General features: G+C 41.0%; 1 protein-coding gene across 2 annotated transcripts in view; it reads left to right on the top strand.

Moving 5' to 3' along the window:
* Positions 1-7,992, top strand: part of SSPN (sarcospan) — a 31,003-nt gene extending 23,011 nt beyond the window's left edge. For both annotated transcript variants that reach the window (XM_087813941.1, XM_087813942.1), the window contains exons 2-3: positions 1,236-1,322; positions 7,541-7,992. In XM_087813941.1, the coding sequence (XP_087670067.1) occupies positions 1,236-1,322; positions 7,541-7,906 (453 nt within the window). In that variant the 3' untranslated portion in view covers positions 7,907-7,992. The remainder of the gene's footprint in view (positions 1-1,235; positions 1,323-7,540) is intronic.
* The last annotated feature ends 4,142 nt before the right edge of the window (positions 7,993-12,134 follow it).

Genomic DNA, 12,134 nt, shown 5'->3' with positions numbered 1-12,134 from the left:
CCAGTGCACTAAAAAGAAAATCTGGTTTGACTAACCAGTTGAGTATCTTTTTTCTCAAGTTGCCATTCTTCCTGCCAGCCTTCTCCCAGCCAGGCACACTCCTCTCTTTCCACGACACCCAAGAGCTTGGACATTGCTTTCATTTCTCCTCCAGTGTCCTCCCTTCAGTCATGCCATAGCCAAGATGTACGGCTTCTGTTTTTGCTACACTTTTCCTTTCTGCCACTTTCTCTGACTTTGCCTGCCACCCTCTGAGCCCTGACCCACCTGGTATATTAATCTTGCTTCGATTAGTAAAGTAATATCCCGATATTCTCACTGCCAACCCACCTGACACCACTGCTTATTTTCCTAAACGTGTCTTAAATCATGTCATTCCACTGCACAAAAATTTTCAAGGGAGTCCCACCACTTACTCAATTAATCCTACAAAGCCAGCTTTTCAACCTACCTTTTCTGGTAGTGCTATATTTTGGGTTTTGTTTTTTTTTCCAGGTAATTCTATATTTTGTTATTTCAATTTTAGGTACACGTTGGCTGTTCTTCCCACACAATTTGTGTGTCCTGCCTCTGGACTATTGTTCATGCTGTTTCACTCAACTACCTGGTTTGAGTGCTGTTTCCATTATTTACTAGCTTTGTGCTTTTGTTTCTTTATGATATGGCGATCACAACAACACTTACTTAATAGGGGATTGTGATAATTAGATGAAGGAATCCATACAAAGCCCTTAGAAGAGCCCCAGCACGAAGTGTTCAGTAATGTTAGTAATCATGATGGTTACCATCAGCCCTCTCAGGGACCATTTCAAACCTACCTCTCTAGTGATGCCTTTTTAAATCGCCCAACTCAGTGTTACTTTTTCCTCTTTTTGTACGTCTCTGAATAGCATCTGACATATTATGCCCTGCTTCAGAATAGTGCTTGTACTTAGCTTGGCCTGGCTTGGACTGTACACTTACTGAGGTTGAGAAAGTTTATTCATCACTGGATACTCTGAAGGACTTTGTATAGCACCTGGCACATCCAAAGGACTTAATAAATACTAGCTAAATTGATTTTACTATTTTTAAAACTCCATCCCACAAGCTGAGAAAAATAGCAAATAAAGATAAGTAAATGAAATAAACACCTGGATACGAAGGCCGTTACTGGTGGAAGACACTGAGATTGATGCTGTTGGAATGCATGCCTCGCCCTGATAACATCGCGTTGTCCCTGTTCTCCGTTGCAGGTCTGCTTGGTGGCCTATCTTGGTTTGTTTATGCTTTGTGTCTCATATCAAGTTGATGAACAGACATGTATCCAGTTTGCTATGAAAGTAAGTTGTCATTTTTCTTTTTCTTTTATTGTCACATAGAAAGAAACACAAGTACAAAATAAAAGAATGCTTTTTAAGGGGCTGCATATCTGATTATCCCTAAAATTGCATTTTTAGACAGGCCAAAAAAATGTTTTAGGAGGGCATTCATCCAGACGCCAATGTAATGCTAATTTTTTTTTTAAAGTCTTAATTTCCATGAACTCTGTTGGCATGGAGCATATGAAGTCTGTCCTTCAATGCCCTTAAAAGGAATATTGAAAATTCATCAGTTCACCAAAACGCTTTGCCAGGGAAAAGATGCCTATATCAGTGCCCACTTCCGTATCTTGAGGGTTATTTAATAACAAAGCCGTCTGAGTGGATTTCCTCTTGTAGGTGGGATCACTGAGACAGAAAAAGTACATTGGGTGCATCCAAATGACCTGTGCCAAGAGTCTGAGGGCAAAAGGGATGGGGAGTTGGATGTGCATGGTTTAGCAAGTATGCGTGTGTCTTTCATGGGCACGTAGATCTTCTGTTAGAGACAGTGTGCTCGGTTGGAGCCCGGTCAAGTACACAGCATTTCCACTGCACAAAGAATCTACTCCAAAGGAAAACATAGACACGCCCTTTCAGAGTTTAGGGAGATAAACACCCAACTCAGCAATCAGAGCTGGTAGAAATCAAATTCCTACATTTTCTTTCAACTGCTGTAGCAGAGAACAAAAAGCTTTCTGTAGTTGTGTTGTTTCTTTGGTCTACTCACATCATTTACTTTTCTTCTACTAGAAAATAAATAAAAACTAGATACTCCTTTGTTCACTGAAACAAGAAAGCATAAGGCATAAGAGCAAGTTAACTATATTATTTGGAAATTAGGGAGATGCAGGAAATAAGATGTTAGTACATTGTAGCATAAGTGAAGCTGTTGACATACAAAAACAATGTGTTGATATATATGTATATATATAATGTTGAAAAAGAATTATTGGAATAAGAAATGTTCACATTATATTAAGTACAAAAAAGCAGGCTACACAAAATGTACAGCATGATCCTACAGAAAGAAAGGAGCTCTTACGTGCTTAGAAAAAACAGTTCCCTGTGAGTGGTGGGATTATAGCTGCATTTTGTAGGGTTTTTTCCCCTGTAATTTTGAAATGTCCTCCAGTTGAACATAACTCTTCTAATTAAAAAAACAAATGGATGCTATTTCTTTTTAAGATAGAGTTAGAATCTTGGTGGATATGCCTACATTTGGAAATTTTACTTTTTCTGAGGGTGTTCCTTAAAAGAAGGCCAGATAAAGCAGACACCAGTCCATGTTTATTTTTTTGTGAGGCAAGGCTTGGCGACGATTTAAAAAAAAAAAAAAGCCAGACAGCCTAGTAAGAAATGGCTTGTTAAATTACAGGACCTTCATTCACCAGGTGAAAAATGCTCTAAACTAGATTCATCACTGTATGTGAAAGGGCCTCATTTCCTCCCCAGATGATCCGAGGAACAGCAGAGGCAAAAGATCAGCTTCACAGAGGCCCCCAAAGCCATCTCAACATCTGCAGGTAAAAATCAGGAGCAAGGGCAAAAAAAAAAAAAAAAAAAAAAAAAGTCACTGCCAATGTCAGCCAGGTGGAGAATTCCCCACTAGGCACATCTCATTAGCTATCTTTCCCCCCACCTGTGAGAGACATTGACAAATACCGAGGCGCTTTTCTCAGGCATGTGCCCTTCAGCGCTGCTCCCTGCCAGCTCTCTTAAGATGCCCGCGGGATGATCCTCGGTTGGAAAACGAACTTCAGTCGCTCTCAAGGCTTTCCAAAGGCACAACAGGTTACAGCAGACTTCCCCTGTGCTCCTCGCACCGCTCTGGGGGGGAAGGAGTGCAATACATCTTTCATGCGGTGTTTCTCACTAGCATAACCGCATTCCAGGGCCCCCGCATGGAAACCCTGGCCCCAGCTTTGAGAATTTTATTTCCTCCTGTTGGAGACCCCAATATCTTCCTGTAGCCTGCGCCTGCTCCTGCGCAGACACACACACACTTACACACACACTCTTACACACGCACTTCTGTCTTAAGAGGCAGTAGCCACCACGGGGGCCTGTCTTTTCAGCTCAGGCTAGCACAGTATTCTCCAGGGGCCCTTTGGCAGGCTCTGGACGCCACCAGGTTCCTTCCTTCTCCCGGACCCTGGGCTGGGCAGGCCATTCCCTCGGGGGCTGAGCCTCCTGCTGGTCCCCGCGGCCTGCTTTCGAGGGGCTCACCCTGAGGATTTTCAGAATCGTGCCCGGTTCGTGCGCTTGCAGGAGCGCCCCGGGGCACACTCCCCACGAGGGCGGTTAAGGCGCAATCGCCTCGCGCCCTCATTGGGGAGGCCCCCGGGCTGCAGCTGCTGTTTCCAGCGCAACGTGCCCTAAAAGGGGCCTTACCGAGCCTGCCCCCGGGGAAGGTAATTAAATCGCAGCCGGACCGCCCCCCTCCCGAAGTCCCCGAACGTGGACGCGGAGGCCGGGCGCCAATTAGCGGCGCGCAGCCCGCGGAGCGCCGGGCGCTGGTTACATAAGCGCGGGGCCGCCCCGCCGCCCCCGTGCCAGACGCGCACCCGCGAGACCTACGCGTCCCCCGCCGGGCTTTTATCAAAATATCTTCGCTCGCATTCCCAAGGTCATTGTAAACACTTTCGTTGATAGTTTATGTGCGCCCGGGTAGGTAAAACAAGCCACTTGATTTTAAATTACAGATTCTAACCCAGACGCTTGTTGCTGTCAGATGAGCTAAAGCCACGAAGGAAAAATGTTGCGGCACTGCAGATGTAGCCCACAGGCTTTGGGGGATCGAGGATATATTTATGTCTTAAAATGGATAAGAAACTTGATTCTGTGGCTCACTCCTGTTTACTCGGCCGGATGCGTTCGCCGAGTGGGAGAAGCAGGGTCGCAGCGTGTGGGGTGCGCGGGCGACCCTGCGCGGGGCGCTGCTTTGCTTGCCCCCTCCCTGGCGGCTGGCACATTTGAGATGCTCAGTTAAAACTGAGCAATCTCCGCGCTGGTGTAAATGTTTACCTCCTTTCTATAAGCTCAGTTTGCATCATTGCTCCCACACGACAGAGAATAAGACAACGCCAGTAGAGTTGATGGCCTAGGAGTTGGAGAATTGACAGCTCTTTACATCTCTACTAATTTGTTTGTTTATGTCACAAATACTTAAACAGTGCTGCTATGTACCGGACACCGTTCTAAGCCCTTTACAGATGCCAACTCTTTTGATCCTCATAATAATCCTGTGAAATAGATGCTCTTACAATCACCATTCCAAGTTTACAAATGAAGAAACAGAGGTGCACATGGGATTGCTTAATGTGCTCAAGGTTCACAGCCAGCGAGGGGATAACCAGGGTTTGAACTCAGGCAGTCTGGTGGCCTGGTCCATGCTCCTAACCACCATCAAGTACTGCTATACACTAATTAAATGTCTTGGGCAAATCTTTTTACCTCTGTGTCAAAGGTCATCTTTTAAAAATAGACACAATTCTAATTTTAGCAAATGGATTTTTGTGATGATTATGACAATAATATTTTTGCAACTATTTGAATTACTTACAGATTGAGAATGAGGGATTATAATCATTAATTCTAGATATTGCCCCAATGAATGCTGTAGAAATTTGCTATCTAAGGATGTGTGTGTGTGTGTTGGAGGTAGAAAGGTTATTACAAGACACTCCCCCACCCCCACATCCCTCAGTTCTATCCACTGATGGCAATAAAATGTGCAGAGAAAACTCCATTTGGGACCATTCTACTAAGTAGATGACCCTCAGGTGGGAGATTATCCCTTTAATCTGGGCCTTCCCTGCTAGTAAAGTCATAGATATACCCATGTTCCCAGAGCAAATAATTCCTAATTCGGTGTTGGCTGCATTGGAAAGGTAGCTACAACGGGCACACACACACGACATGGCCAGCACAATTTAATTTGGCTCTCGGAACCAAGAGTTTGAAGTCAATCATCAAGCCTGAATATTCCAGAATAGCCCAGAATATTTCAGATATTCTGCTCCAATGGTCCCTCAAAATAAACCCATACTTTTTAGCCTAAGCACGCCAGTGTTTATAGAAAATATGGCCACTGAAAATCTGGGGGATAGGACCAAGGCAATGGAAATTCAATAACATGCTAAATATTTCCTTCTTAAATTTTGTAAAGGTGCCATTTTGTATTTATCTGGTTCCCTTTCTCCAAGGGAGACTAAATGTGTTGAGTATGTTACTCTTGTTATATCTCTGATATATAAGATGTTTCAATAAACTGTTTCACAGGTAAAGAAATGTGAGTTATATTTGATAATCCTTCAAATGATTTGAAAATTAGAAACAGTGTGTAGGGTTAAGACAGCTTTGATGAGAAGATCCAAAGAATCCATGCAATCCTTGGCTGTTCATTTTAAGACAAAATGGTGTTAACCAGTTCCACTCTCTTCCTTCCTGGGCCCTCAGATATACAGTCAAGGCAAACCAGATGTACAGTCAAGTTTCCAGGCAAACCAGGCGCATGCTTAGGGCACCAGCAACTACATGTGTGTACATACATGCACACATACACACCCACAGCCATACCACTCAAAGAGGAAAAATAAAATTTTAAATATTCTATCTTTTTAAAAAATATATGTTTTTACTGATTTTAGAGAGAGAGGAAGGGAAAGGAAGAGAGAGAGAAACATTGATGTGAGAGAGAAACATCTATCAGCTGCCTCCTGCACACTTCCTACTGGGGATCAAGCCCACAATCCAGGCATGTGCCCTGATCAGAATCGAACCATTGACCTTTTGGTGCATGGGATGACACGCGACCAACTGAGCCACACTGGCCAGGGCTAAATATTCTATCTTTAAGACTTAGAAATGCTTGAAATTGTCCATGTGTGGGAAATCACTCATTTGGAGGACTTTTGTACACATATTTTATAATCGTATATATATGTTTTTATTGGAATTACATATAGTTGGAGGTGAGGGGAGGGCATAATCTTTTCAGAGCTGCTTTAGTCTTTAATCTGAACCTAGATATGATTGGAACTAATTTTACTTTGGGGAGTTCATATTCACCAGAACTGCTCCTTATAAGGAGCAACTTTTGACTACAGTGATATAAATCTTGCACTGTGTTGAGTATACTATTACCAAAAGACAGGGGCTCTTTTCCTTACTCAGACCCTCGGTAGGCAGGACCATTAGGAGAAATGTGTCTAGTTAAAGAAATCAATCACAAAAACATTTCTTGTTCTGTAAAATGGTTTATATTGTGGCCATGTCAATGAGCACTCACAACTTTTGATCAAAATACTTCAGGTGCAAGCTAAATGTTTGAGTTGCTGAGGGAGTCCACGTTTCTTTAACAGCAGAGTTAGACCTTTAATCAGACTTTCCCATTCCAAGGCTAACATGTAGACCAACAGTGTTCAACCTTGGTGGCTGAGGGGTGATTTAGAGTTTATTTTCATGCTCAAGAACTACATAGTTATAGTCAGATTTGATGAGACTTGTAGGTGATGGAGCTGACATCAAGTCCTACCTTCTGGAGACATAACTTTTTCCCCTTTACTTTTATCCTTGACACTATTATGAATGTCCCCATTTCTCCTCTCTTTGCCCACCTTCACCCAAGGAGCTATAATTTTTTTTCTCCCAGCAACTGCTTACTGGGGATCCTGGCATTCCTGGATACAGTTTGGCAACCACTACATTGAACAAAATCTATTTTATTAACCCGTGTTATTAGTTCACCAATTATTGCCAGTTTGGGCCAATACAGAATTTACATTGCAGAAATTTGTTCTTTACTTTCTAGTCTTGTTTCAATTTTTATATCAGCAGTTCTTGAGGTGAAAACAAGCACAGCGTGCCTTTCAGGGATGGCTCTTGCGTTTGGGATGCATCTAAGCTGTTTGCTACAAACGTCCCACAATCAAGCTAATATTATTGACTCAGTTCATGAAAAGCACCCAACATCTGTATGGCAAATGAAAATATAATGAGCGCTTAAGGGTTGCTCACTGACAAATAAACATGGAGCCATTTCCATGTCTTGGGAACTACGTTTCCAAGGAGAGACACCCCCTCCATCGGGGAGCTTCCTGGGAGAGAGGAAAAAGAACAGCTTTTATTAATTAGCTTTCTCAATGGTCATCGAATGTACTTTGTAACCAGAAGGGTTTTCTTCTGCTTCCTTGCAGCTATTGTACTTTTTGCTGAGCACCCTGGGCTTGATGGTCTGTGTGCTGGCTGCGGCGTTCGCGGCCCACCACTATTTGCTGCTCAGCCGGGTCACCTGTGAAACCGCGCTGGCCTCCTGCCGCTGCAGACTGCCCTCCTCGGAGCCGCTCAGCAGGACCTTTGCGTACCAGGATGTGACCGACTGTACCAGCATCACTTTCACTTTCAAAGTGTTCTTACTCACCCAGATGATTCTTAACTTGATCTGTGGCCTTGTGTGCTTGTTGGCCTGCTTTGTGATGTGGAAACACAGGTACCAGGTCTTTTATGTGGGTGACAGGATGTACTCCTTGACCACTTCCGAAGGCCAGCAGCAAAAGGTCTAACACTCTTGTTCAAAGGTGGGAGAGAAAACAGCACACTGGGTAGCTGAGGTGGAAGGAAGGAAGGAAGGAAGGAAGGAAGGAAGGAAGGAAGGAAGGAGGGAGGGAGGGAGGGAGGGAGGGAGGGAGGGAGGGAGGGAGGGAGGGAGGGAGGGAGGGAGGGGAAAAATGAAGAAAGAAAAAAACTTTGACAATAATATTTACTGTTCTAAATGAATATTTTTATATTTTTCAGAAAATGAAAGAGCATTTCTTCCAATTTCTATAGTATTTTTTACAGATTCTTATGGGAAAAATAAGATCCAAATTGACTTTGGGATATTAAAAGGACACTGAATGGGGAAAGGATAGCATAGATTTATCTTTACAGCCTGAAGCTTACTCCTAATACTCATTTTATCCAGTACTTTTATAATCTTCTTTCCTGTTAGCCTAGTTTGATGGTGTGAATTGCTATTTCAGGCCCACGTGCTAAATTGTGTAGTCTTTTCCAGGCCCTCCTACCTCCCACCAGGACATCCTCACTATGCCTTGGAGAAAGGCAGGGTGTGGGGAAAGAGCTGAAAGGCTAGGTTGACTCTCTATTTTCCATGGTAGAGATGTCTTCAAGGCGTGAAACAAGCTAAAGGAGCAGAATAGAAAAGGAAGAGACTTTGCAAAAGGCTAAATAATTATGAACACCTGGGCTGGGGGGCAGCCTTTCCCCCTCAACCCCCCTCAGGTGGGCCCTGTAAGTAGATCACTTACTAAATGCTTCGGATGATTGCGTCTCAATAATTGAAAGTTGGTAGTAGTTGTAGTCTTAATGATGTAGAAGGTTTTAAATAATTACATTATGCTTCTATTCTATCACTAAAACAAATCATGAGAACCAATTTCTAGCTAATTGTTAATTATAATTATGCTCAGAAGTCTATTTAATGAGCCCTGGCTGAACTTATGTAGCACAGTTGGTATTAAGAGATATGACTCGCACAAGAGAAGAGGCTTAAAGATAGTTTCTTCTGAAATCCAAGCTTTACAAGGGCGAAAAGAATTTTTTTTTTATTAATAGCCCAGGTTAAATATACTCATTTAAGTAAAAACAAGAGCATTTGTAACCGGAATGGTTATACAAATAGCACATTTGTGGTATGTTGTGAAGTATCTCTCTTGGCAGCTAAGTACTTTTGAGGAAGATTGGGTAATGCCCATGTGTTTCATTCATGAAACTGCATTTGATATGCAACCCTATTATTGATTTGTATGCACAGTCAACCTAGAGACTGAAACCGTTTTGAAATTCCTTATTTGAGCATTGGCACATTGACTTGGAGGGTAGTTTTTGTTCTGTTTTGTTTTTAAGAAATTGACATTAAAAAAAGCACAAGTTCCCTATGGTGGGAAACTTTTCTCTCTTATTATTGCTATTATTAAATTTGGAAAAATATCAGTGTTTTAAGGAAGAAGCTCAAAATGCAAATTCATGCAGCATGAATGTTACCAAGAACTTTTTCTCTTAGTGTACTCTGTTGAAGGTAGAAGTTCAAGATAATAATTCAGTTCAATTTGCCTCTCCACATTGCTTATATACTTTACTAATTATGAAATTCTACCCTAAAAGAAAAACATTTTCTTGTTTGCCTTAGAAGACAAATGAATAATTTCACTGATGGTGATAATAGCGTTGATTTTCACACAATGTAAATACCCAAATACAAAGGAAAACATTAAGTCAGTTAGTTGGAGGATTGTAAATGTCATGTCCTACAGATATAACACCTTATTAGCAGATGTTATAACCTTTTTATATATCGACTTGCTTTTTAAAAATGACCTTCCTACACACTAGCCCAGGCCAAGAAGGCACCTTGCAGGGCTTAGAGGACAAGACTGTGGAGCAATGTTTGATCACACACAAAAATTACATCAACAGAACAACAAGAGTCCTGATGATGACCTGAAGAATACTTTGTGCCCTGTTTAAAAATATATCTCAATAATTGAATCCATTTTGATTTTGACAGTTTTCTACATAAAGGAGAAAATGACTGAGAATCTGAAATGTTGTAGGCTGTTCTTTAAAGAGTGAGAAATTAGTACGTTAATGCTAATTACTATGAATCCCACACCACTGGAAGCACACCCTGAATACCTTTAACAATGTTTTATAGTAAACACTAAAGATTTTTATATTTGAAAATTAGAATTCTACACATCACTAAGGTGTTCTATGCTTTACAAGTCATTCACAGGGTATTTCAAATTGTAGAATACCTTAGCTGATGTGCTTACTTTTTCTAAATAATACAACCAGTAAGAACTGACATGGTAATAAGCTTAATAATAATCAGAATATATATATATATATATATATATATATATATATATATATACACACACACACACACACACATACACACACATACATACACACACACATATATGTGTGTATATATATATATACATATATATGATGTGGATTTTGTTATCGTGTAATTGAATCATTCTTAAAATCCCAAAGAAAGGAAACATTGTAAGTGAAAAAAGAAATACACACACTAAAAAAAAAGAAAGAAAGAAAGAAAAGAAAAGAAAAGAAAAGAAAAGAAAAGAAAAGAAAAGAAAAGAAAAGAAAAGAAAAGGGAAAGAAAGAAGCAAAGAAAAGATTTCTGTTCTGGGAAATCACTGGGTATTGATATATGTAAGAACCGTGTTGCATGAATAAGAAACTGCCTTGGACTTGATTTGAAGTATTTTGAGTTTATGTTTTGCAAATATTGAAGTTACGATAACGGCAACAGGAAAGGAACACAGCTTTACACTTAGCAAAATGTTACATTTAAAATCTGACAAGAAGCCAAGATGGTGACTGTCTCCTCTAAACCATAAAACAGTAAGATCTGCGCAATCCTCCTCTTCCACCTCCTTCAGGAGAATGAAATGAATCGAGACTTTGGAAAGAGGGGAAACAGCCTGGACTTGGCAGTACTTGAAATAGGAGGAATACAGCAGCCTAAATGTACAGACTTTGTAACCGAGCCCACTCAATCGGTCTGTGCCTTCACGTGATCACCATCTGTGCCTCCCTCGCTCCATCCAAATTTGTGTAGGCAGCTCCTTGGAGCCAGGCCTAAAAATATAGCTACACCAGGCCTAGAAACTGTAGTCAAGTAACAGACCTAACTTTTCTCCTTCTTTGGATTAAAAGTCTATATGATCTCTCTTGAGGGGTTTCCAGCTGACACGTCAATGTGTTGTTCTGACAGCCAGGACCCATTCTATGTGTGTTCTCTGTTCATGTGCAGGGCACCAGAATCGTTCATTATTCTTACACTTCCCCTCTTGCATGCAGTATATCTGAAATATATTTATAGGTTTTCAGTAAAGGGTGGGGTAGAGGGTATACAAAGGAAATTCTGAGGGACACCAGTGAGCAGTAATTAAAGATAATTAGAAAGGAACTTAAAAGTTGTCCTGCAAAACAGATCCTATCCTATCATGAAGTATACCTTGACATTTTGTAGGGATTATCTCTGGACTATTGCTACGTAACCATAAATTTCTATAAATCACGTTGGCTCTCAGTTCTATATTCAAATAACTATCATGTTTTTAGATGTACACTATCTGTTCAGAATAATGTTAAAAATTGCTGATGGCCAAGTATATTGACTCACAGTGGAAACATTCAGTTGGATGAAGACTAAGTGGTTCAGCCTGTGAAATGAATACCGTGATTTGTTTCTTCTGATTTTCTAGGTCTTTATTATCTCGAATGATTATCCCCTTCAAAAATATTGGTCTGCACTTTGGTGTTGCGTTTCCTTTGTCTGGCATGGGTGAAACAGTGAAAAGAAAACACAGCATTTCCTCTGTGTTTGACGTGGCTGTTTATAAAGGGGATGTGTATCGTGGATTTTCTTTGTTAATAAAATTTTTATAATCTCTGAAAACACTGTGTTTGGATGTGCTTTAAAGTGATGGTAAATTGCACATTGAACTGATACATGTACAATCTCTCAGATTTGTGTTCACTTCAAAACTCCGGCTTTGAAATAGACCAGAGCTAGTCTTCATTTTGAGTCCTTTGTTCCAGGGACTATCTTTATTTTGGTACATTGCACCTATTATAGAAGTTAAGGTAGTAAATGCTTCTTAAAGAGAGGCAAATATCTTGCCAAAGATACCTAGAATGCTGATCTTCATTTATATCCATTAATGTCAAGAAAGGCTTGGTCTAAAGGAAGGG

This window comes from Miniopterus natalensis, chromosome 2 (genome assembly GCF_054644295.1).
Source record: "Miniopterus natalensis isolate mMinNat1 chromosome 2, mMinNat1.hap1, whole genome shotgun sequence".
Classification (NCBI taxonomy): domain Eukaryota; kingdom Metazoa; phylum Chordata; class Mammalia; order Chiroptera; family Miniopteridae; genus Miniopterus; species Miniopterus natalensis.
Note: the sequence above shows the minus strand (reverse complement) of the source record. Positions and strands in the feature narration are given on the sequence as shown.